At 49.5% G+C, this 24,680-nt stretch overlaps 6 protein-coding genes across 6 annotated transcripts; 3 read left to right on the top strand and 3 right to left on the bottom strand.

Moving 5' to 3' along the window:
• Positions 1 to 2,146: 2,146 nt before the first annotated feature.
• NEUTE1DRAFT_91550 (uncharacterized protein) lies at positions 2,147 to 3,475 on the top strand (the record flags this gene model as incomplete). The annotated part of the gene is made up of 2 exons (XM_009858157.1): positions 2,147 to 3,204; positions 3,261 to 3,475. 2 exons carry the CDS (start codon positions 2,491 to 2,493, stop codon positions 3,345 to 3,347), a joined length of 801 nt encoding a protein of 266 aa, XP_009856459.1.
• An 873-nt stretch (positions 3,476 to 4,348) lies between these two features.
• On the top strand, positions 4,349 to 7,420 carry NEUTE1DRAFT_126266 (uncharacterized protein; the record flags this gene model as incomplete). Its single annotated transcript, XM_009858156.1, has 5 exons — positions 4,349 to 4,383; positions 4,568 to 4,774; positions 4,939 to 6,022; positions 6,136 to 7,314; positions 7,376 to 7,420. The coding sequence occupies 5 exons, from the start codon at positions 4,349 to 4,351 to the stop codon at positions 7,418 to 7,420; spliced, it is 2,550 nt and encodes an 849-aa protein (XP_009856458.1).
• Positions 7,421 to 8,680: 1,260 nt separating this feature from the next.
• On the top strand, positions 8,681 to 12,045 carry NEUTE1DRAFT_91546 (alpha-amylase A precursor; the record flags this gene model as incomplete). The annotated part of the gene is made up of 14 exons (XM_009858155.1): positions 8,681 to 8,771; positions 8,894 to 9,103; positions 9,181 to 9,289; positions 9,380 to 9,469; positions 9,526 to 9,584; positions 9,671 to 9,697; positions 9,812 to 9,835; positions 10,042 to 10,203; positions 10,273 to 10,358; positions 10,413 to 10,489; positions 10,682 to 10,709; positions 10,787 to 11,133; positions 11,238 to 11,317; positions 11,599 to 12,045. The coding sequence occupies 14 exons, from the start codon at positions 8,686 to 8,688 to the stop codon at positions 11,840 to 11,842; spliced, it is 1,629 nt and encodes a 542-aa protein (XP_009856457.1).
• A 141-nt stretch (positions 12,046 to 12,186) lies between these two features.
• On the bottom strand, positions 12,187 to 13,197 carry NEUTE1DRAFT_118950 (uncharacterized protein; the record flags this gene model as incomplete). The annotated part of the gene is made up of 2 exons (XM_009858154.1): positions 12,187 to 12,697; positions 12,792 to 13,197. 2 exons carry the CDS (start codon positions 13,122 to 13,124, stop codon positions 12,422 to 12,424), a joined length of 609 nt encoding a protein of 202 aa, XP_009856456.1.
• Positions 13,198 to 14,972: 1,775 nt separating this feature from the next.
• On the bottom strand, positions 14,973 to 19,482 carry NEUTE1DRAFT_133385 (uncharacterized protein; the record flags this gene model as incomplete). The annotated part of the gene is made up of 2 exons (XM_009858153.1): positions 14,973 to 18,644; positions 18,700 to 19,482. 2 exons carry the CDS (start codon positions 19,480 to 19,482, stop codon positions 14,973 to 14,975), a joined length of 4,455 nt encoding a protein of 1,484 aa, XP_009856455.1.
• Positions 19,483 to 21,062: 1,580 nt separating this feature from the next.
• NEUTE1DRAFT_91539 (uncharacterized protein) lies at positions 21,063 to 24,566 on the bottom strand (the record flags this gene model as incomplete). Its single annotated transcript, XM_009858152.1, has 4 exons — positions 21,063 to 21,643; positions 21,739 to 23,346; positions 23,411 to 23,797; positions 23,926 to 24,566. 4 exons carry the CDS (start codon positions 24,022 to 24,024, stop codon positions 21,332 to 21,334), a joined length of 2,406 nt encoding a protein of 801 aa, XP_009856454.1.
• Between the last annotated feature and the right edge of the window lie 114 nt (positions 24,567 to 24,680).

Raw genomic sequence — 24,680 nt, 5'->3', positions numbered from 1 at the left:
GGTTTAATTTTAATATAACCGGTTCTTTTATTTAAATATAGCTATACAGCTTCGATAAGTAATTCGGCGGTTAAAGGCTAGAGTCTTTCCTTATAGTAAATCTACGGCTCGAATATAATAAATTTAATAATCTAATGTACTTTATATATTAGACTTTCTTCTTAGAAGGTAAAAGCTATTTAGGGGTCTACCTAATTGGTCTTTAATATTATTTAATTTGGCTTTTAGTCCTAATTAAGTAGTAATAAAATAGTAAAGAAAAGGGACTCTAAAGAGTAGAAAATACAAATACTTAATTTAAAAGGGTAAAAGCTGAATAATAGTTAATAAGTCTAACAAATTATTATTAAATTTAACGTATCTCCCCCTTCGACGAAAGGAAGAAATATAAAAAATAATAAGGTCGGTTTAAAACTAAGCTATAGGTACTACTTATTACGCGAAGATAGGCTTTACAAATAATAATAATAGAGAATAATAAAGTTAGCAACTAATTACTAGATAGAATAATAATATGTAACGATTAACGATAGTCTTATTAAAGGAAACTAAAAATAAGAGCTATTGCGAGCCTCAACCTAAGACTTCGTCTACGATTTTATTGAGTATAAGTAAGATAGACGTAAGGTTAGTATAATATTAATTGATAATCCGTTAACCTTAATAGAGGTTGACGGGACGAATACTCTTATATAATAGACTATACGCTCTAGTGAGCGGCTGCTATAATAAGATAGAGCATCTAAGTATCCACCAAGAATGCCCTATAACATTAAGTAAGTTAGCATCTTTGAATAGAAAGAAAAACTTTCAAGGAGATTTTCAAAGCTATAAAAATTTAAGCTCTAATATTATAAAATATAAGATTTTGTTAGCAGAAATATTAAATATACAAAGTATTTATAATTACCCCAAACCCTAATACTATAATATATTTTAGTAGTAAATTAGAAAGTATATTAAATAAAGACTCTCAACTTCTTTATTTTTCTATGGAAAAAAAAGGACATTAAATATAAAACTAGAAAGATAATTATTAATACTTAAAACTACATTTTTTAAAACTTTATTAACAGCCTTATTATATTAGTATAATCTTCTTGAGAGTATTGAGAAAGTAAAAAGCTAGTATACTTAAAACTAAACTAGGTTCCTACCTTTCATTTGCAGTAGGAATCATTCAAAAATATCCACATTTGGTAGTAGAATATACTCTAGAATTATTATAGTAAATGTATTACATTGTACATTGTAGAGTAGAGAAAGTAATTTTTAACTATAAGTTTAGCTCTAGCAACGTCTATTATTTATAGTAGATAATTTATACTATATTATTTTCTTCAAATAGTAAAATTCTATAAAAAGCCTTTTCTTAACTAAGTTTCTCTTATATATAGAGCTGCTAGCTCAGTTTGTATAGGTAGAAATAATTTTATAATAATACAACTTACAATATAATTAGAATAAGAAAAGTACTAGACATCTTAGCTCACTTTATCATTCTCTTTTATTATTACCTATATAGCTACCTTCGCGTAATAGGGTATAATAGAGCTGGCGCCCAGGGAATATAGCTTGGCTTTACTAAGCCGGGACTAGCTGTATTAATAAGAATGCGAGCCTTCTAGTTGGCTAGACTTAGATATTTGCCTGGCTCGTGCAGTCTTAGCGCCCTATATAAAACCTTCTCTAGACTATACCCTTCTAGTACAATCTATCCTCCCTTACTCTCTTTATTAAATATAGTATTTCAACTATTATACAATTGCTTACTGTACTTTACTCTTGCAGACCCGTTACACAGGGTAGGAGAGGGGGAAAGAAGGGAGATAATATTATTAGGCTAGTGTCTAGATTATAAACTTTAATCTTTAAAATTAAAACTATTATAGGTTATAGTAGTATTAGGTTCGCAGCTCTAATAAAAACCTCTTAACGCTAGTGGATCTGTATTTTAGGTAAACTTTTCCTTCTTTATAAAACTTCAATCAAGCTATACTACTAGCACCCGTATCAGCCGTGCTGTCTCTGTTATATATTTATCACATATGATAATACTGAGTGTTATTTCGGGGCGTAGGGTGGGTCTTGGAGGTCAAGTGGGTCTGAATCTGAGACTAGTGAAGCGCATCGGCGCCGCGGGGCACGCCTGAAGAACCACGAGGGGCAAGGCCGAACTCGCTGACGTTTTTCGGACCATGGATGATGGATGATGCCGGGGAAAACCAGTATCGGTGGTGTCAGGACAACTAAACTCGCCGCCAACTCGGTACCATATCCAACAAGCGATCCACATTAGGCCTCGGGGAACCTTCAGTTTCGGTTTGACCTTGTAACGAAATCCATTTCTTTTGTTCACCGTCCTCTACACACTTGGATCACGGGCGCGACATCGATACCCGCAATAGACAGCCACCAAACCAGACTCTCAAAACTCGCTCGGCCAAGCCATCATCAACCCGACCACATCTGAACCGCGCAACCAGCATTATGTCGACCATCAAGGACATTACCAGTATCGAGGCTTGGAACAATCATGTGTCGTCATTGCCGGCGTCCACCCTCCTGATTGTCTCCTTCCACGCGCCCTGGGCTGCGCCCTGCGCCCAGATGGCGACAGTGCTCAAGACATTGGCGAGCGAATATCCCGTTACTGAACCGCTTTCCACCTCCTGGGTCTCGATCGACGCCGAAGAACTGTCGGAAATTAGCGAAACGTACAACGTGACGGCCGTTCCCTTCCTCGTGCTCGCCCGGAATAACCAGGTTTTGGAGACGGTTAGCGGAAGCAGTGCCGTCAAGGTTCGACACGCGATTGAGACCCACGCCAAAAAATCGGCCCAGTCCGGCATTGAAGCTAGTGAGAAGACACCGGCGATCGCAAATGGCGCCGCAACTGCTGAGGGCCAGGCCGGCGACGTTGTACCTCAGGATCCCAAGAAGCAAAAGGAGGAGTTGTTCAGACGTCTGGGTGACCTGGTCAAGGCCGCCCCGGTCATGCTGTTCATGAAGGGTACTCCCAGTGAGCCCAAGTGCGGCTTCTCGCGACAACTGGTTGCTATTCTCCGAGAAAATGCCGTCAAATACGGTTTCTTTAACATTCTAGCGGACGACGAAGTACGGCAGGGCCTTAAGGAGTTTGCTGATTGGCCTACTTATCCACAACTTTGGGTCGACGGTGAGCTAGTGGGGGGACTCGATATCGTACGTGAAGCCTATTCTATGTCATCCTACTGACAGCGGACTGACTAAGAATGCAGGTCAAGGAGGAGTTGGCGAACGACGCCGACTTCTTCAAACCATATAGTGTCAAGGCGAACGGCGATGCGTCCGCCGGGCAATCCTAGGTTTCAGCATGCACCGAACCTTCCTTGGTCGGAACGGGAACCGCTGTATATATGCTCTTGAGCGACTGTCAGTCTTGAAAATAGAGGCAAAAAGGCAGATCACGTTCTTGTCGAGTGTCCCCTATATCACATCTGACTTGGCTTTGATCAGTCTCCTTGGTACCTGCGGCTCAAGATGATGCAGTGGAATCATGGCGATAAAAAGATGGTCGCAACACTAATTGCATGAGACAGCCTAAAACTACAAGACTCACAGGCTGAAGACGTATCAGGCGCACTGCTGAGATAAGAGACAATACTGATGACACTAAGCCGCTAAGCGACAGTCATGGCTTGTCAACGGTTAACTGAGTGCTAGGCGTACAATGACAGCGGACGTTTAACGCGCAAGGTGTTGCGCTTATCGACGGATCGAGTAATGCAACACATTTTCTCCTGGCTGTACTCCCGAGTGGTCGCAATAGCAGGGAAAACTGCCCAGTGGCCATGGGCAGTCCGGCAGTACTGTTTTTTGTGTGGGCGTTGATTTGCTGGGAAAATGGTGTTTAAGTACTATATACCAGTAACCTTTTTGGTGATGCAATTTTTGACTGTGTGTGGTGAAGACTGAAATGCCAAGCTTTTCTCAAGGCATTGGTGGCCCGAACATGCTGTTGAGATTTGAGCGTACTACGTACAAAGCAGCACCTACACAATGGATGAAGACAGGATGAAGCGCTAACGAGTATACGGGGGGTAAGAGAAAAGCACAGTTTCACATTGATACTGCCGTAGGGGTGTATCGTACCCAACACGTTCAGTCTTCTGTTGCGGCATGATTGCTTACAGGTCGACGGAGAGTGTTCTCGACGTGAGGCCCGTCATTTTGCTTACTCGACAACCACTACTACCTTACCAACCAACCTAGCTTTCATTTGGCTTATGACCCTGCCTCCTCCTCCTCTCCCCGTCCTCCATTAAAAGATAAGTGCTCACCTGTTTGCATTCGAGGCTGTGAAGGCATGCCTGCACCTTCCGGGCAGCATTTTCAGGACTGGTATGTGCCTATGAGACCCTGTTTTAGCACGGTAAACTCCTGCAAATATGATGATGAAGCTGTGACCAAATTCAGGCAGCTGCCCACAACGTTCGCTCAGCTTGTTCTCTTTCGAAAAGCCAACTTGAACACAATCAACACCACTCGGCCTGCTTTCCACTGGGGACTTCTATGTGATTGCCAGCTCAACGCAGCCCCTTACATACTTGCCCTTGTACCACGACCTGTCAGCGCCAGAATCTTTTTACTCATCTAATCCAGCGCGGCAGATCATGACGCCCACACCACCGTCGACCACCTCTTCCGGCGGCCGTTCCCCCCAGGAGCAGTTTCGTGTTGTCCGAAAGCGAAACAGAGTACCGCTCAGTTGTTATCCTTGCCGGTCAAGAAAGTGAGCCACTCCATCCACCCGTGGACAGCCGCCTCGCTCGGGTTATCCCTCGACTAACATAACCTAATATAGGCTGTAAGCATTATGACCAATAACATCCTGAACGGCCTTCGGCGCAAGACCGTCGTTAATGATGCCTAGTTGCTAAAACAAAAAAATTATAGAAAGTGTGACAGAAATCACCCGTGCGGAAACTGCACTAAACGAGGAGGGACAGATGCCCCTTCGTGTTTCTATGCCACGCCGCCGGCCCGGAAAAAAAGTCAATGCCAACCAGGTGCCTCTCCCGACGACATGCAGAACCGTATTGACAGGCTGGAAGGCTTGGTTTTGTCACTCGTGCATGGCGGTGCTAATATTGATCTACCTCCGGCCGCTACTGCTACAAATGCTGCGGCTTCTGCTGGTGGGCATGCTAAAGGACAAGGTGCTAGCTCGACGACGACTAGCAGCTCTTCGGCCTTCCTACACCTCGACGACGATGATGGCGCTATGCAAGATGGCGAGGGAGAAAGTGACATCGACGATGGACTGGCAACCTCCCTCGGCGTTCTGAAGGTGGATCCCGATAGGGGAAAGTCCATGTATGTCGGACAAGGCCACTGGCACACCGTTTTGGCGGACATCGCCGAGGTCAAGAACTACTTTGCACTTCACAAGAAGGACCTGGAGAAGAGCTATGAGAAAGTGATGCTCAGCAAGCCGCCTACAGCTTGTGAAGGCCTCACGTTTCTTTTCGAGTCAACACCTGCTGCCGAAATCGAGCTGAGGGCCGAGTTGCCTTCCAAGTCAACAGTCCTGACCCTTTGTGGAAGGTACTTCAACTCAATGGATAATGCTGTTAATATCATTCATCCACCCACCTTCCACCAGCAGCTTCGCAATCACTGGCTGGACCCGTCTCGGACACCAATCATGTGGTTAGGCCTGCTTTATTCGGTCATGTGCCTGGCCATGTTGAGTTATCACAAGGTTGGTGACGAGCCGCCCGAATGGAAGGGCCGCACACTGGAAAAGGCAGCCGAGTACCGACTCCGAACCGTTCAGTGTCTCCGGGTAGGCGATTATACGAAGCCGACCGAGTATACCGTGGAGACTATGATTCTCTACCTCTTTGCCGAACATTCATCCCGGTGGGATGCCGATGTCGGCCTGTGGTTGATAATGTCTCAGGTCACGAGGGTTGCCTTCCGTATGGGCTATCACAGAGATGCGAAGTGGTTTCCTTCTCTCACTCCTTTCCAAGCTGTAAGGCCCTTTCTTTCAATGTTTCATTCACTTACAAAAGGACGGGTAAAGGCCGCTTGATAGGGAATTATCACATGAGTCGCTCAGCTGACACTTTTGGCTTGATTATCTAGGAAATGAGAAGAAGAACGTGGGCTTTGATCAGGATGTGCGACGTATTTTTTTCACACCAGCTCTCTCTACCTACTATGATCTACGAACACGACTGCGACACCGACCTTCCGCACAACCTGGCTGATGAGGATTTCCATCCAGACACCAAGGTGCTACCCCCACCGAAACCAGATACAGAGCCTACCAACATCAGCTATATGATGGCCAAGGTTAAGCTCGCACTGGAGCTGGGCAACATATTACAAGCAACAGGTCGTATCCGAAATCCGGTCCATTATGATGAAGTTATTCGCTTTGACGCAAAACTGCGTGAGATCAAGGCGAATCTACCTCCGCACCTACGGTTCCAACCCCTCTCGGGCTGTCATGATCCGTTAACGCTGATCATTGCGCGGTTCAATATCGATATTCTCTTTCAGAAAATCATCTGTCTTCTTCACAGAAGGTACATGTCGAAGGCGACACAAAACATCAAATATAACAGCTCTCGGCTTAGGGCAATCTCATCTTCCCTTGAGTCCTTGGGTCATCTGGCAACGCTCCACCGTGAATCACAACCAAGAGGTCGATTTCGCTCCATCAAGTGGTTCGTGACTTCTATCGCAACCAAGGACTTCCTCCTTCCCGCTATGCTGATCGTGTTGGATCTGCACTATGACAACACGTTACGCCGAACAAAGACGGCACCAGCCAGTCCTCCTTGGACTTCGGAGCAACGTGCCGAGATGATCAAGAGCCTTGAAGTCACCCGAGACATTTGGAAGGGATTGGCAGATGAGTCTATGGACGCCCTCAAGGCGTTCAATGTCCTAGAGATTATGCTGGACAAGATCAATGGCACACAGTCCTCTCAACACTCTGGCAGCGCGATCGAAATTCCTACAACGGCAAAAGCGACCGAGTTCTCAGACCCAGTACAAGAGATGCGGTCAGAGCACTCGGCTGCCATAACGCTGGGTATGCTCTCAGGAAGTATAGATGCAAGCACAACCTCACCAACACATGCGACACAAGGTCTTGATGGGCCCAATCATCCTTCACTGAACATGAACGTCAGTGCCGACCCAGCGACTTTTGGCACAGGTCCTTTGAGCATGGGCCTGACGCCAGATTACCTGGGCAACACGATGGCTGGAATCGGCGACACATCTCCGTTCTCCTCACTGTTTGGTGACGGCGTAGGGAACAGTACACTGGACTTTACCACGAACTTCGACTGGGTAAGACCATCTACATTAGGGACATCGAGGATTTCACGTTTTGCTGACGATGGATTACAAATAGAATTCCTTCGAGAACTACACTCAGACTGCGCATTGGGGAACTGATCAACCTTTTCAGTTTTTTTCCGGGAATGGGCCGGAACAGTCCTATTTTTCACAATAGTGAGGAGAGGCAAGGGCATGGTGATGATTAGTTCGTAATTCGGGACCTTTTTTTTTTTTCTTTTTTTTTTCCCCTTCTTTTGGTGTCTTGTTTTGTGTCGTTCTGCGTTTGCCCAGCAAAGAGACTTGTTGTACAATGAGCCCTAGATTCCCACTCAACATGTGACCGAATGTCAAGTTGTTCGGGTATTTGTGTCGAGCTTACGCGTTCTTTCGACGGGAAATGCCAGGAGGGAGGCATGAAAAGGTCAGAGTATTTCACCAACAAACCAACACCGAGCTGTGCCGCGTTGATTTTGCTTGAGAGAGCGGGAAAGATGACTGTGGAACCCGGTATGAGTGAGGGATTGCCATGAGATAGACTGGCCGTATGATCACATGAACATAACAAAATGCAGAATGCCTTATCTTATCCTCATTCGTAGCCAACTATAGCCATGAGGAGGGCCGAATATCGTATCGACTGGAAGTTATGCTCGGTACATATCAGATGGGAGGGCGAGAAATGGCTACAGGCATAAGATCTGATACATAATTGGCATTGGATTCCTTTCCGCGAATTACTAAACATCGCTACAGCCGGCCCGTTGTCGGTCGGATGGTCACCAACACTGTGGTATTCGGGCCTTCTGCCTCATTGGCCTCCCCCCACACATACAATCCCGTCGCTATAGTCTGGGTCATAAAGAATCCGGGGTGTAGCGTCTGGGGTTACCGCGCGGAGCCAGAGATCCGTAGATCCAGTGGCCTCTCCATCAGCACCGAATACTACCTCCGCCTTGTGTAGCCAGATAAATGGGGGACCTCACGGAAGGAGCCTCAAATTCCGTGGACAGTTCCAAGCTTCAAGATGAAGACCTCGAGAGACCTTTGTGATACACCCTCACGCAATTTTACGGCCCGAATTGAACCTGGTCGTGAAGCAGCGGGCATGAAATGTCCTGAAACTCGTGCTTCCTCATCATCCGAGGTTTACAGAACCCAAGCCCGTCATCTTGCTGGCCAGTAATGGCTGGTAAAGTATCATTTTCAAGTTGAAGATGGCCTATAAAGGTTCGGAGCGCCGCTCCGAGACAATGACGGTATGTCCAGCCCACTGGCAATCGGATAATATTGGCCATCGGTTCCTGATTCTTGACGCTTTAACTTTTACCGTTCACCAAAATGAGGCCCGAAAGACAACTAAGCGTTGTCCTCGGACTGCTACTCTCAGCGGCGGTCCAAGTGGGAGCTCTTACGTCTTCAGAATGGTAAGATTGTCTTCCAGTCTCTTCACCCCTCGCCCGTACTAGACCTCCAGGAGTTTCGGGAACGGTACGGACCACACGGAAAACATGAGAAAGTACCCTGAACTGACGAGATATTCCTGTAGGCGCAAGCAGTCCATATATCAGGTCGTGACGGATCGTTTTGCTCGAAGCGATCTGTCAACCAGTGCGCCATGTGACACATCCCAGCAGGTATACTGCGGCGGGTCATGGCAGGGACTGATCTCAAAGCTGGACTATATTCAGGGAATGGGATTCACTGCTGTCTGGATATCCCCAATCGTGAAGCAGATTGACGGAGTTACCAAAGACGGGTATGTTTGGCCGCCATGGAATGCCGAGACTACCAAACGCTCTTTATGGACATTAACTGGACAATTATCAAACTTAGGTCTTCTTATCATGGGTACTGGGCGTCAGATATTTGGTCCTTGAATCCTTCATTTGGCACCGCAGACAACCTCAAGGGGCTTTCCAAAGCGCTTCATGACCGCGGCATGGTAAGATTCCACTCTCCCACGCCTGGCCAAGAAACACAGTTGAATGGTTGACATGTGACTGACCAAAGCGCTGACATACCTATTGATTAGTACCTCATGGTGGATGTTGTCACCAACCACATGGCGTATTTGGGCTGCCGTTCGTGCATCAACTACCAAGGTCTCAATCCTTTCTCTTCCGTAAGTGATACCAAATGTATAAAGACAAGGTAGAGGAGTTTCTGAAGACTATTTAGCAATCTTACTATCACTCTCCGTGCACCATCAACTACGATAACCAAACCTCCATCGAAACGTGAGTGGATCGGTCCCATCCCCTGGCATGTAATTAGACCGTCAACAGGAGTTGGTACAAGGCAGACACTGACAAATGGAACTCAGATGCTGGCAAGGAAGTGATGTCGTCAGGTACGTCTGTCGTCGTCAGGCAATAACGTAAAGTGCTATGAAGTCATACATTCGGACTCTTGACTCCACGAGCAATATCCCTTAGCCTGACTGACGCCTCACATGTGCACATAGTTTACCGGACCTTAAAACCGAAACGTAGGTCAAAACTGTCCCAGGCTCCTATTCTGAAAGATGACTAATACGGTGAACGCAACAGCGACGACGTCCGCAAGATATGGCACGACTGGGTGTCCAAGATCGTGTCAACGTACAGTATGTATGTACACTGCTCCCCATTGCTGTCATATCAGTGATGAACAGGGCACTGTCTTCCTGTAGAGAACTAACCTAAACTGTTACAGCGATGGCCTTCGTATCGATAGTGTCAAGCACGTTGAAAAGTCCTTCTGGCCAGGATTCGAGTCCGCTGCCGGCGTGTTCGCCATTGGAGAGGTGTTCCAAGGAGACCCGGCGTATCTGGCACCGTACCAGAGCTACATCAGCGGCGTCTTGGACTATGCAAGGTAATGGGTGAACTGAACCTGAGCCTTTTGCATGTCGGCTCTTGCTTACCAGGTCAACTTTCTACGCAGCTATTATTGGATAGTAAATGCGTTCCAGTCAACAAGCGGCAACATCACTGCGCTGGCTAACGGTATGAACATACTTAAAGCTGCTGGTATGTCCAATGTCCTGGCCGGTTTCAACCAATAATGCTGACAATATGATGAAGCGATTGACCTCAGTCTCTACGGGTCGTTCCTCGAAAACCATGACCAGGCTCGCTTTGCGCACAAAACTAGTGATATGGTGAGTTTCTGCTTCTTATACATGTTAGTCGATGCGGTTCCTCGCTGATCCAAGGACTTCCTTCACTGCAGGTCTTAGCAAAGAACGTATGTTGCCCCTTCCCTCCAGGGATGTTTGTCCCTCGTAGCACCTGTTGCTTCATATACGGGAACACTTCCGTACTCAACGTACAGCAACTGACATCTGCAATAGGCAATTGCCTTTACGATGCTCAAAGACGGTCTGTACATGCCATTGCCAATTGCATAACCTGTGGTATTTGCTCGAATTTCGGCTGATCATCTTCATCTCCTATAGGCATCCCGATCATTTATCAGGGACAGGAACAGCATTATGCGGGCAGTGATACTCCCTACAACCGAGAGGCCCTCTGGCTTTCCGGCTTTTCAACTAACTCAGAGTTGTACACGTGGATTAAACGGCTGAATCAGCTTCGTACCCATGTTATCAAAAAAGACGACGGCTACCTGACATACCGTGCATGGCCCATCTACTCCGATAGCCACACTATTGCCATGCGCAAAGGTTCATCCAACAAACAAGTTGTGGGCGTCTTCACCAATGTCGGAGCGTCGTCCTCCACCGCCGTCACTCTGTCTTCGTTGGCGTCAGGATTCAGTGCAGATGAACCGGTCACCGACGTCGTGAGTTGCGATAGCTTCATCACCGACTCTGGAGGCAGCATAACCATCACACTTTCTGGGGGGCTCCCAAGGATCTTATACTCCACAACGCTTCTCGACGGCAGCGATATTTGTTCCTCACGGTCAGCTCCCACTTCGACCACCAGCACAGATTCCGGAGTTCCTACATCAATTTCGTCGGCGGGTAAGTTTCATATCCGTAGGATGTTTTGCAACCGGATATAACCACAACCATGCGCAGGAGGACTGACGAGAACCGACCATCATCACCTCTGATATAGCATCGACATCTTGCACTGCCACTGCAGTACCCATCACCTTCGAAGCGCTGGTTAGCACGTCCTACGGTGAGACAATTAAGCTGTAAGTCTCAACAACATCCTCACCGCCCGCAACGTACATAGTCACTTAACCGATGCTTGATCGGCCGTATAACAGCTAATTCGAGAATACAACAACGTATAGATTGGGCAACACGACTGCCCTCGGTAGCTGGAACACCGCCAACGCTGTGACGCTAAGCGCGTCAAAGTACACCAGCAGCAACCCGCTGTGGTACGTATCCTTCGATCTTGCGCCGAGAAATGTCATACTGTACAAATTTATCAAGGTAAACAGTTCAGGAACTGTTTCTTGGGAGAGTGATCCCAATCACAAATATACGGTGCCTTGCGCAGCCGCCACGGTAACTTCAACTTGGAGGAAATGACATAATAATTTTGGTAAGGCCGGCGGAGTGAGATTGAAATCGTCATTCGCGGTAGGTATCAAACAGTTTGGTAAAAATGGAAAAGGGGGGGCATGGGCAGCTGAGGAAGTCTCAGTATGAATATACTTTGTTAGGGCCATGATTGTAAAAGAAAAAGCCGTTCGATTACAGTACCTATTTCTATATTGACTTTTTCTTTTACTGGTAAACTCATAGCTCTTCCTTCCATCTGCACTTTCATCTACACTTCGAATTGCACATTCATCTGTACATTCAAAAATTTCTTACTCCTTTAACGTCGTTCGATTCTATTCATACCTTTCTTCACATTTTTACACCTTGATTCTTCAGCAAAGGATTCGTTCCATCTTTCAGTTACGGTACAACGCATTATCTAGCATCTACACAGGCCACAACCCGAAGCCAGAACCAGCCTTTCATTGCCCGGGGAAGCGAAGGCAGCTTTGCTGCTTCCCGAACACCAGATGTAACATATAAGGAACAGAATAAGACACCGCTTGCCCCAGACTACCATTCATCCTCATTTATGAGCCCCATATCGCTGTCTCTAGCCTGGACCTAACCACTGAGGTCAAATGCCTTCTTGGCCCGGTCCCAATACTGTTGCCGATCATCCGCCATGGTGGTGCCAACGCACTTTGTGATATAATCGCTGTACCCCTCGTCGGTGCCCATCTTCATTTTAGCCTTCACCTCGTCCGAGCAATGCTTGTCGACGAACCAACGGGCAGAGTCAAAATTGCGGAAGTCGTCCGCTATGACAAGCTGCAAAATCTCCGGCCCTGACTTGCCGTCGATGGGCAAGTTGAGGTCTTTTGCATACTCGCTGACATACTAGACAGTTGTTTTGTTAAGGTCAGTCCCAGATACACGTATACGAAGTAAGCTTGATCAAACGTAGTCAAAGTTTCGGTAGAGCAAGACTAACCATGGGCGACATCATATTCGCAGTGCCTTGGTCGGGGTGGCCTGGGCTTGGGAAATGGTTGATCCTGAACTTCAAATCACCGCTCTCGACGCCGATGAGCGACAGGATCATAGCAATCTCGCCTGTGGTGCGGCCCTTCAGGGAGTTAATCAGATGCGGAGCAGCCTCCTCCGGTGTCCTGCACTCCTTAGAGAATTCGAACTGCGAGCAATCGGTCAAGGCCCCAGGCATGATGGATTTGATAGCCTCCACAGCATAGATGGACTTGCTTTCCAAGCCGGCAGCACCGGCAAGCCCAGCAAACAGGGCAAAGTAAACGAGCTGGGTATGCATTTTACGTGATATGGATAGGCGAGAAGTTGTTGATGGTTGTGAGTGGAAGTGGGCGCTCTGACCGAACCGTTCGTAAGAGGTGATTTTGATGAGTTGAAAGCAGAGAGTGAGAATTGCACGGGGGTATCGAGAAGGAATACTGAAGGGGAGGGGAAGTAAGTTGCGAAGGACGAGGGCCTTTGTCCGGCAAAAGTGGCGGTCGACGTGTTATAAGCATAAAAAAAATGGATAAGAAAAACACAACCAAATATGACGGCCTTTCTTCGATGTGTTGACGCCCAATAGAGTGAAGGATCAGTCCAAAAGGAGCAAACAGGGAGTAGACGAAGGATTCGGGGCCATGGGCCTATCAAGTTGTCGCAGAAGTTTGGACGAATGTGAAGGCCTAGTAAGATGGGGACTGGTGCCAGGTGGGGCTGGGTGATCACTTACACTATTAGTGTACTAGTAATTGTAGTGTATAGCCTCATCCATGAATCGAGACCAGTACGTACCTACCTACAGCGCTACGTCTACTATGTAGACTTCAACCTGTCCAAGCCGCCATGACGGACAAACCCTTCATACAATGGCTTTTGGTAGGCCCACGAAGGCTCTCTCTATCACTCGAACTTCAGACTTGGCACCCGAACAGCTGGCGCTTGTTTCCTCTTTGATTCCCGGCCGTTGTCGTCAATGCTCACACAACTGGATCTCGCATCACCAACACTTCCGCCCAGAAGAGTAGGTAATATGGCGTACCACGACACATGACGCCTGACCTGTTGAGTCTGACGGCTGATTTTCCTTTTACGTCCACAATCCCACAGCGGCGTACACTACAATGTCCTACAATGTGCACCCATTGTTGCCAACCATGCACCTATGGCCAAGGCCAAAGACGTCAGGGGCGCGGTTTTGCCCCTGCATGGGTCGTGATGACATGCCTGCCAATCAGCATCGTGTTTCACCTCTTCCTGGGAGGCTTGGAAACCGCGGACCCCAGAAACATCGCACTTTGTCACGGTAGCATCATAAGACGCCGTACTGGTTGGGACGAAAGAATAGAATTGAAAGGATGATCCCCGAGCCAACAAACAAACCCAGCTTTGACCAGTCCGACCAGTAAGACCTGGCTCGAGAATAGCCCGAAAAGGGCCCATGAGCCATTGCAAACTGTCACACTGTTTTTTTTTTTTGTGTGTTTGAGAGGGAGCACAGAGGGTGACCGCAGAATGGCTCAGGCAATGTGGATACCACCTTCGAAGAAGACCTGGCATTGGCTACGAACCGACTGCAATGAGGTACTGCTTAACAATTCTCCGACCATTGAAGGCCACTTGTCCTACTAAAAAGGAATCACCAAACCTGATGAAACAAATTCGCGGTACGATGCAGGTTATTGTCCCGTTCAGTTCTTGAAAGTATAGGAATACGGAACAATGAAACCGAATCGACAATGTGTGACTCTGGTCTGCATGATGCCCAATCGTTTAGAGCGACAAACACGCCTCTACACGGACGGGTACCGTAGGAATGATCGTCAACGGTAATTGATACCTTGCATTTTTCTGGTACCTGAATATCACTACGTTGGAGCTTCTCTATTAGACCGCTTTTGGAAATGTGTCACACTGACAACGCCCATTCTATCTTTCGTTGCTTGTCGATCTTGATATCTTCCCTTTCCCAGTCAAATTCCTCCAGACCGGCATAGACGCGCAACGCAATCTTTTAAAACAAGATAATTTAAGAAACCCATTTCAAAAATGCTCGTAAGATGGACCGAAGATAACCCCCTTTTACCCCTCGTGTTATAAGCTCAGGGCAAACGAAGCCAAAACTGGCACATTTTGCGCCAAACTAGGCTCACGAGGCACCCGGGAACCGAGGGTCATATTCTTCATAGTAAGGATCCCTTCCACGGGCTACTCGCTCTGTGTCCTCTCTCACCATAGTACCATGTCTAGTATATGCTGCGGATGGAGCCTCGCGCGAATCCGCGGTACAGACAGGCTGCTCGCTGTCAGCATACGAAGCCGCACCGTCAGGATTCGCGTCCCGATGGGCCCTACGTCCTGCATCGTGGAAAGATTGGGCTGCCGCGTCCCGTCGCACGGGGCGCCGGATGAGATACTCTCCTTGCTCGTCCCTAACTTGCACGATCTCATATGTGTCGGCAGGCAGTGCTGGTGCCAGTTGGCGTGAGTGAGACCGGGCGTCTACCAAATTGCGGTAGTACTCCGGTCTAGGGATTTGGTCTTGATCATGATACTCCGGCCGGGGAGGAGGTCGGCCATATACCTCAGTGTCAGCTCGCCTTGGGACATATTCCGACACAACTGTTTGTGAACGATAGCGGCTGTACTCCACCTCGTCGTTCAGAGGAGGTACCCTAGCCCCAGAGAGATAGGCTGGTGCTACCTGCTGCATCAACAGACTTCGATCTCTTCCCGCCGGGACCGACTGGTAACTGGCACCGTACACCGGGGACCTGGAACGTCTGGAATCCTCGTCGTAGCGATCATATATTCTCGACGGGGGTGCGGCGCCCGAGACTGCGGCCATTCCGTGCTCGATGGTGTAAGAGCGATCGTTCAAATTTCTATGTCGATGGTCAACCGCCGAAGGGTGTCCTTGGTGCTGTAAATTGGACATTTCTTCGTGTCCAGTAATTGACAAGGGTTGCATTGCCCGACTAACCGCCATCGAGGGTCGTGGAGGCGTGTGGGTTGCTGGATGAAAAACTAATGAAGCTTCACGCGGCCGATTGGCATGTTCGCCAGCGCCAGAGTTATGGTACGAGGAATATGACTTGCCGGACTCAGTCCTGCTTGTATTCCATCCCTTGTTCCGCTCCTCAGTTCCGGCCTCAACCTTCTTGGCTTCCTCAAAGGATAAGCGGGCACTCTCCATGGCTGGGTGAAGATTCACATGCCTGTCCTGATTATCCATGTCACTGCTGTCATCAAGAAGGTTTCGTGCTTCAGCCATCGTGCCTTCGTCTTGCACGTCTCTTCCAAAGTCAGAGGTATCCGGAACGGATAAGTTCAAGCTTGGTTGTTGCTCTGAAACATAGCCAATCTGAGGAGCATCAGAGCGGCCATTGGTGAGGGTAGGTAGGACCATGTTGCCGGAGTCTCTACCAGATGGATGACCAGCCGATAAATGTTGCCTTGGGGCGGGGGACCCATTGTATGGTTGTTCACGACCGGCGAGACCGTTCAGCTCCAGTCCTGAGAACTCGAAGTGCCTACCCTTAGACAGCACCGGGTACGGTGAAGGGTATTGTTGAGCAGACGTCAAACGGGGTTGGAAGAGATATGGCAGAGCATCTGCAAGCATACCCCTCTGGGGCTCGCCACAGGTCCTCAATTTTGAAAGTGTTTCGAGATTAGGGAGCAAAACCATATCCATGATCCAGTCAAGCAGTGGGTAAACTCCCTGAGCCTGCATAGGCTCGATATGTTTGGATTGGAAGTGATTAACCAGCTGCGGCAGGGAAAACGCTTTTCGTTCTTCCACTACGTGCGGAGCATTTCCAAGTTTGAGATGGCAGGCTTTGCAGACCAGTCCGTTCACGTTCCGCACAGGCCGCATGTCCTTATTGTTGGAAAGACCATCGATGAACATGGAAAATGGAGGAACCTCGCCAAACATTGCATGAAACCGTTTGACGAGATGATGGATCGTGACGAAGACCCTAATGCTGCCTGGCAGGTCTCTGATAACCCCAAGACTGTTCCAGGTTTCGCGCGATGACCGAGCAACTATCTCGAGCCTGATCTGGTAGCCGTCGGGGTATCCAGGAGGTTGTATTTCAGGGTACGAACTGTGAGCATTTGCCTGAAAAGAGTTGTAGTTGTAGGCTTGTACCGCAGGTGGCGGTGGCCCATATCCTTGTGGCGGCTCGCTGGTAGCGAGGGGAGGGTACGTTGTAGCCGGATGTTGGTAAGGCGGATACAAGGGCGGCTGAGCTATATAAGGCTGCTGCTGCTGCTGCTGCTGCTGTGGTGGTGGGAGCGGCGGCTGTCCGTAAAGGGGCTGCTGTGGAGCGGGATTATAGTGGCCTTGAGGGTAGACTGGCGGAAGGATTGCCTGATACTGTTCTGGATACAGCGCAGTATGATATCCAGGTGCTGGATAGGTTTGAAAGGAAGGAAGCCCGGCGTGTCCATTCGTGGACGGGTAGTCGTGTCCCTGTGGCAACACAGGCACTCCCAAGCTACCAACAAAAGATGGTCGGAAGCCGTGGTTGTGAGGTAGTTGTTTGGAGAGTTGATGCTCATAACGAAAAGGAGGGTACTGCGGCCACTCTGCCCTCCAATGAACAACGATGGTGCCTAAGCTGAGAGCAGTCGTGTGTTTGGCTGCGTAGTGTTGGATTACTCCCTCAAAGCCAAATGTTTTCGCGTTTGAGTCACACCCATTGCAATAGAAAAGCTCTTTGCGGTATGACTCCGTATGAGGCTTGATCTTGGTATCAAAAATCCACTTCATGTTCTCCAAGGTAAGCTTTTGGGTGAAGGGGCCCTCTGGAGGATCGACCGGGACTTCTCGGCCAACGGAGTGAGCAGCAGCGGCCTTCTCGGCGACCTCAGCATAGAAACGTTTTCGTATGTAGCAAAGAACATCAACGGCAAACTTGGCGCAGTTATCCCTTGTCACTTTCTTGCCCTTTCCCCAAGTCTGACGAATTGCCTCGTCAGCAAGACCGGCTATTCTCACACGCAATGGCGCTTGCGTCTCCTCCCATTGCTTATCGATAAGTTCCCGCGCCTCCTTCGTTGTTGCCAGTGTCGCCTCGAGTTGACGACGCTCGGTGCGATTCTGCTGAGCCTCTTCTTTGACCACAAGCAGTCCAGGGTGTCGGTGTTCTGCCTCACCTCGTTGGGTGAGGAGTCTAGGCTTAAGAAAATCCCAATCCTTGTCCTGGAACGGGAGGACAATCTGCATGGCCGCTTCGAACGCAGGAAGATGCCGAAGGACATCGGGTGTAAGGGGAGGATCCAAGAGTAGAGCCCGTCGCTCAATTTCAGCCTTTCTGATGGCCTTGAGTTCAGCGACCTCCTCGGCGGTCCTTTCTTGTCGTGGTTGAGACGAAGCCTGCGATGAGGGCACTTGTGCTCGGGTTGCGGGTAGAGCAATTGGATAAGAGGTTGGCGATGCGGCAGGCGTTGCGGAGTTTGAATTCGGGATCGATGAGACCTTGATGTTAACATAGCCTGGATAAAGTTCGGTACGCATCCTTGTAACGCCACCTGACATATACCATTTCTCCCACCTTAATGCCTGATTCTGCATATTCTTACCACGGTTATTGAGGCCCTTCATCCATTCGTCCATGGCTCCAGGACCGAGGGCTTGGACGTCATGGAACTCCTTGTCCACTTCGGCGACGTCGGTGGCGGAAAACAATTTTAGTTTATCTGTGTCAGGCGTATTGGATGGCTGAATGCGGAGGTCTGGCGTTACGTAGGCGAACGCAATCCCTTGAAGAACTGCGGAGGGGGTAGATTGAGTGACCATGAAGTCGATTTCCTGGACGTATTAGCCAGCTGTGAGGTTCTCTCTCCAGATTTTGACGCAGACATACCTTGGTCGAGGTCATTACCAAGCAGCGGCCGCAGAGGCGACTAGCGAACGGCCAGATGACAGCAACACCATTCAGGCCCGGGCCTAGACAAGGAGCAGCTGCTGTAGAGCATGTTTCAGACAAGGCAGCATGGCTTTGTGCTGGTTGCTTGTTGCAATTTTGGCACTTTAATGAGCAAGCGAGCCGCCACATATCGATCTCGGCCATTGACCGAAGAGGGGCAGGCATCTGTGGCCAAAAAAGCCGCCTGGAAAGCTGCCAGATGACATTTGGCTTGAGGAAACCCAAAACTCCCTTGGCGGTTGGAAGAGGAACTTCTCTGTTGACCAGTGACGAAGAAGGATCAAGATAATGGTTGAACAATTTGTTAACGCGTAGCAAATTGCCCAGTGATCGTGGGGGGCAGAAACTGAAGATGTGATGCCAAACCTCAGCAGACAACCGAGACTTATCCTTCGGCAGCTTGTTTAATGCGACAGCTTGTCTGGCCCGGTCCTGCGCCAGCTTCACCTTTTTGACGTTTGCACCAGACTCGGAAGAGTGCTCGGAATCGGCAGCATGCTCGCGACTCTGGCGCTTCCCTAGCAACGACATTTTGGGAGCTTCTGTCATGCCGACGTCCGGCTCTGTCTGGGTCGGTACGGCAAGCACAGTGCTCGCCGCTGATGATGAGTCGAGCACCTCTATGGAGCTATTGCGATCTTGATCATCCCTCAACGTTGGAACTGAGCCACTTCGTTTCGGCACCGGACCCGGATGAACGTCTTCTCCATCCCCAGTCATCGTGACAACGCAGAAGAGAATCTTGGCTGACGCAGTGGGGTGGATGGAAAATGATGATGACAGCAAGGACAGCGGAAATGAAAGTATGTAGAGGTGATATCAAGAAGAAAGAGGAGAAGGACGGAGGTAAGGTAGCAGTTCTAGGGGTAACACTTGTCAATGGCAAGGAGGACAACCTCGACAGCTCTGTAAGGTTGACAAACGATCGGCTAGACCTGGACCTTGCACACCAAAGAAAACTTCTTTCCTTGAAAGGCCGAACAAAGTGGTGAAAACCCAGCCGAGCAGAGAGCTACCTTTCTCGGTCGGAGGCTGCCAATCCACAGCACACAAATGAGCCAAGTCCAGTTCAGCGCTAAATCAGATGAAGGTCCGCGGGTTCTGTGCTATCTTCGACTACCCATATACACCTTGGAAGTCTTCCTTGGTATATGGGCGAAGTCGGCCGAGATCGGTAAAGGTATAGTAGCTTCCTTGCCGTCTGCGTCAACTTTGTTGTGCGATATGACTGCTAAGGTGGTGGTGAGCGTGGTTGAAGGTTGGTATAGTGCATAGGATTAGCTGAACGTGAAGGGTGAGCTGCTAACGTGAAAGGTGGAAGATGAATGAATGGTGAATGGCAGAGGGCGCGTGGGCGGCAATCGCACCAGACAGCCGCACCAGACAGCCAAGCGCAGCCGCGACTGTCGAAACTGATGACCGTGTTCGTTGTGGTGGTGCTCGTGGCCGCGGCCTTTTACGTACACCTTGTGGGAGAAGAGAGATGTCTTGACGACCAAAAAATGACCTGGAAGGGTGGAAAAATCGTGGTCAAGGAATCCGGGGTAGGGCCTCGCTCCTGCCTATTCGTCTGCACAGAGGAACGAACTTTGCAACCGTTACCGAATCCCATCTTCCATATTCGACTTGTAATGATACCTCTACCTTCCTGCCAGCAAAAAGTTGCGGCCATGGTCCGTGCCCCGAGGCTCCTCGCGCTTGCAGCCTGCCTGACTTCTGTGCTTTGGCGAGTTTGGGATGCTTCGTTAGCTTGTGTGGCGCGTGTTAGTAACTACTACAGATCAATGCTGGAAAGTTTGTTAGCGTACTACGAGTCCCACATCGTTCAACAAGGGGGGCTGCAAGCTTGTCCATATCTATTTACGAACTCTGATTGGCCGAAACTACCTGATTCAAAGTGAGAAAGAGTTCACACACACACACGCTTTTTTTCACTAGCCGGGTGCCCAAATCACTCGAATCACCTGTAATCAACCCCCCTCACCTTCTATAATCAGTAAGTTACAGGGCATCTATAGATCCCCTTCGCCGCCCCTGTCGAAAATTGCTTACAAGTACCGCGCTAACGAACTTTCCAGGGGTGAACTGTACACAGTAGTGTACTATACTAGCACTAGTCTAAATACTTACCTTAGCTAAGTACTTGTACCTGACGCTTATATGTACAGTGTACACGCGAATCCTATCTGTCCGAGTGACAACTCGGTCAAGCTTTAAATTACGGCATAGTATCACTTTTCTTCCAGACGAGAAATTGACGGCTAAGCGATGAGCACCATTATCCAAGTAGTGCACATTCCTTCCAGAGACACGTATTGTCTATTCAAGAAGCTCACTGTTTATCTCCGAAACGGAGAAAGTCGCCATCCTCGTAGCCAGCAGGGGGGTACTCTTATCAAAAGTCGTGAAACAAAAAAACACACAAGCCACAAGTGCCTCCATTGAGAAACTGCCATAACCCCTTTCTAAGTCTGATCGGTTCATAATACATACATCAGTCGTACTGCTGCTGCCAGAGTCGGCCTCGCAAGGTCTGTAGGTGTAGCCTGAGGAAAGGTAGAGCCCAGCCTTATACAACCTCACCAATGATCTTGGCCGCCTCCCGATATGTCTGGAGCAACTTTTCGCACTTCTCCCGCTCCTTTTTCACTGCATCATCCTCATAAAGCAGCTCCTCAAACAGCGTCTCCTTGTAAAGTTCGCTAACAAGGCGGTTTTGAACAACATCCTTGCAGTGGTTGACTAGTAAATGCATGATCGCCTTGGGCACCTGATCTGCGATGCTTTCGCGCACAATGTTGAAGTAGGAGCTGATCAAAGCCCGGATCAGCTCGGCTTCCATAGCCTCGCGATCTGTCATGGCCGGCTCGCCGTCATTGCTCTGCATCAGAAAGTTGTTAGCATAGGCCGCACAAAAAAAAAAAAAAAAAAAAAAAAAAGAAAGCAAGAGACTTAAAGCGAATATGGCCAACTCACAAGCTCAGTGCCCTTCGCATTGCCGACATAGTCCATGTCATCATCCACTTTTATCGACTGAGCGGGCGCTCGCACCTGTCTGTCGTCTGGGCGTCTCATGCTTTGGCTAAATGTAGGCTCCATGGCCTGGTTGACATGGCGTCCAATGTTGCCGCTGTTTGAAGGACCGGGAACAATGGCTCCGTCTTTGCCAAAAAAATAGTTCAGAAAGGACTCCTTGGCATTACCCACGCCTTGCCCTCCGTTAAAGCGAGAAGGAGAATTCGATCTGGCTCCGTTCAAAGCGCTTGCAATGCTGCCGGGGCCGTTCTCCCGGACAGCCGGAGACATGCTGCGGGCACCCTTTCCAGCGGTTTTGCGCACGTGGACGTTGTCCGTCTTTTCCAGGGTAGTACTTTCTTCTTCCCCTTCAATAGGGGTCTCGGTGGCATTCGTACCAAGCTCCTTCAGCCGTCTCCGTTCACGTCTTTCGCGCTCCTCTTGAATCAGACGTTTCCTCTCTCTCTCCTGCTTATTGCTCACAACGTGGCTCATTGCTGCAGCCGCACCGAGGAAGTTGGGGTGGTTAGTGTTGATGTAAGCCCTCTGGATGGAAATTAGCGACTCGACATAGTTGGACGCGGGACCCAACCGTTCCCTAAGCAAGTCAGAAACAACTTCGATGAGCTTGGCTTGCAGCCTGGGAAACCTCGATAGCTCGGTCGAGCCACAAGTGTGGCAGATCTTGATGAGCTCCTCATATACCAACTCTACGCAGCGCTGACTGGGTGGCTCAAGAAGCTTGATCTGGGGCTTGACAAGGAGATCGAAGGCCATCTCAGGCACAAACAAACTAGGCCGGGGACCAGTCGAGTTGCGAATCGCGGTCCGGATATCGAGGGCGGTTAAATTGGAAGTGGGGTCGATCGATTCCAGAGAGCTTCCAAAAACCGAGTTGAAAATGTAGTAGATACGAGCACCGCCACAGAGTTCTTTTGTCGAGATTTCCGTCGAGGTACCGTCAATGGACGCGATGAAAGATGACGCAAACCTGGTCATGAGCTGCAGAATAAGAGAACCTCGGTGCTCCTTGCCACTGAAGTGCATGTCCCCGTAGCTTGCCAGTTCCTGCTGGGTTTGACCCATCAAGGTGTTAAGACGAGCCTTGATGTCTGGCAGGCGTTCGCGAATGTGAGCCATCAAGGTGGTGTTGAGGGTCCTGGCGAGGAACTGAGTTCCGCAACGGGTGGAGATGTTTCGATACGCGGGATGATGCCTGAAGAACTCGGACTCGGACCTCAAGGCCTCTTCCATGGGCTTGTTGCCCTGAATATCCTGCTGCGATCTGTTTACCACGCCAATCCAACCAAGCTTGAGCGGGTAGACCCGGCCAGACAGTATGTCCAGGGCATTTGTTCCGTGATCCATGAGATCGACCTTTGTGAGAACACCAATGGTCCTCCTACCCATGGGATCGACATGCCTGGCAAGCTTCAAGGCCTCCGAGTTCACAATGTCGACGTTAGCGGGCGAGACAGCCAAGACAATACTGTTGGGCTTTGCAATGTACTCGGAGATGAGGTTGCGCGTCTGCTTCTCTATGTCTGTGGGCTGGTCTCCAATGGGAACCTGCACGGATATACGTTAGACCATGTTATGACGGCATGTTCACCAGAGCTTCAAAGCGGCGTACCTTTGTGAGACCAGGCAAATCAACGAGCGTTAGGTTCAAAACGTGGGGAGAGAAAATCTTTAGGTTGATGGGCTGGCGGTTAATTCCCTTGTTGGTACCCGCAACTCGCGCGGTCTCATTTTCGATTTCGCGCTTGACGTCGCCAAAATCGGTGAATCTCCGATTGGGAATGTGGTGAAACTCTGCCCACTCGTTGCGGCCAGCAGCATTGGGGTTCCTGTAGCTGGGATGGGTTGCATCTTCGGCGTCGTCGTCGGCGGGGACGTTTATCAGCTGAAGAATGAGGGGTCTCCGAGTAACGATTCCACTGCCGCGGGGAAGAAAGTCGCGACCGACAATGTTCTCGAGGACGGACGACTTTCCAGCGGACTGGGATCCAACGACAACCTGTGATGGAGAGCAGGGGTCGTCAGCAGCCTGGTGGCGGAAAAGGAAGGGGAAAGAAGGACGATGGGGCAAGGAGCGGTTGCGAGCATGGAGCGGACAGGTGAAGGTGGTGGGCGGGTATTGCGTACGATTTGGGGCAGATCCAGGGAATCGTTGCCGATAGTGTTGAAAACCAAGTCTTGCAACTTGTTGACAACGCCCAGCAGATCGTCACCGAGAGCAGCCATGATGACGGTTGAGCGGGGAAAAAGCCGAGAAGATCGGTCGCGTTTAGAAAGCGCAAACGCAGGCGAGAAGGCGGGCGGAAGCCGGAGTTGAGCGCAAGACGGAAGTTTGAAAACGGGCCCGAGGTCGGGCAGGACGAGGTCACGATTCGGGCGGTCGCACGGGACCGGGTGGGTGTATGGGGGCAAGTGGGCTCCCGGGTTTATCTGAGGGTCGATGGTCTCGTCGATTGAGAAAATTGGTAAATACAAGATGAGTGCTAGGTGGTTGGCGGCTGTGCGGGCGGGTGGCAGGAGAAGAGGCTGGCGACAGAACCCGAGTCGGGCAGGTGGTTTGGATCAAGCGGATCGCCTTCAGGACGGGAAAAGAGTTTACAACCAAGAAACTTGTGTTGCCTGTTGCTGGCTACTGGCGGGACAAGGCACGAGGCGATCGATGATCTATCCAAGTGCAGCCGATACGTACAACGAGTTCAAGGCAGCACACAGACAGCTCGAAACCTGAAGCGATGAGGGATGCCCTCAGTAGTTGTCGCGGCGCCTCGATGGTGAGTGTGGATGTGGATGTGGACGTCGATGTGGATGCCAAAAATCTATAACCCCGGGGGGGGAGGGGGCGCGCTTCCAGAATCCAAAGCGTTGCAAACCCACCCATTTAC

This window comes from Neurospora tetrasperma (assembly GCF_000213175.1).
Source record: "Neurospora tetrasperma FGSC 2508 unplaced genomic scaffold NEUTE1scaffold_81, whole genome shotgun sequence".
NCBI classification, from domain to species: Eukaryota; Fungi; Ascomycota; class Sordariomycetes; order Sordariales; family Sordariaceae; genus Neurospora; species Neurospora tetrasperma.
The sequence above is the reverse complement of the archived record's forward strand: the minus strand, read 5'-3'. Positions and strand labels throughout refer to the sequence as shown.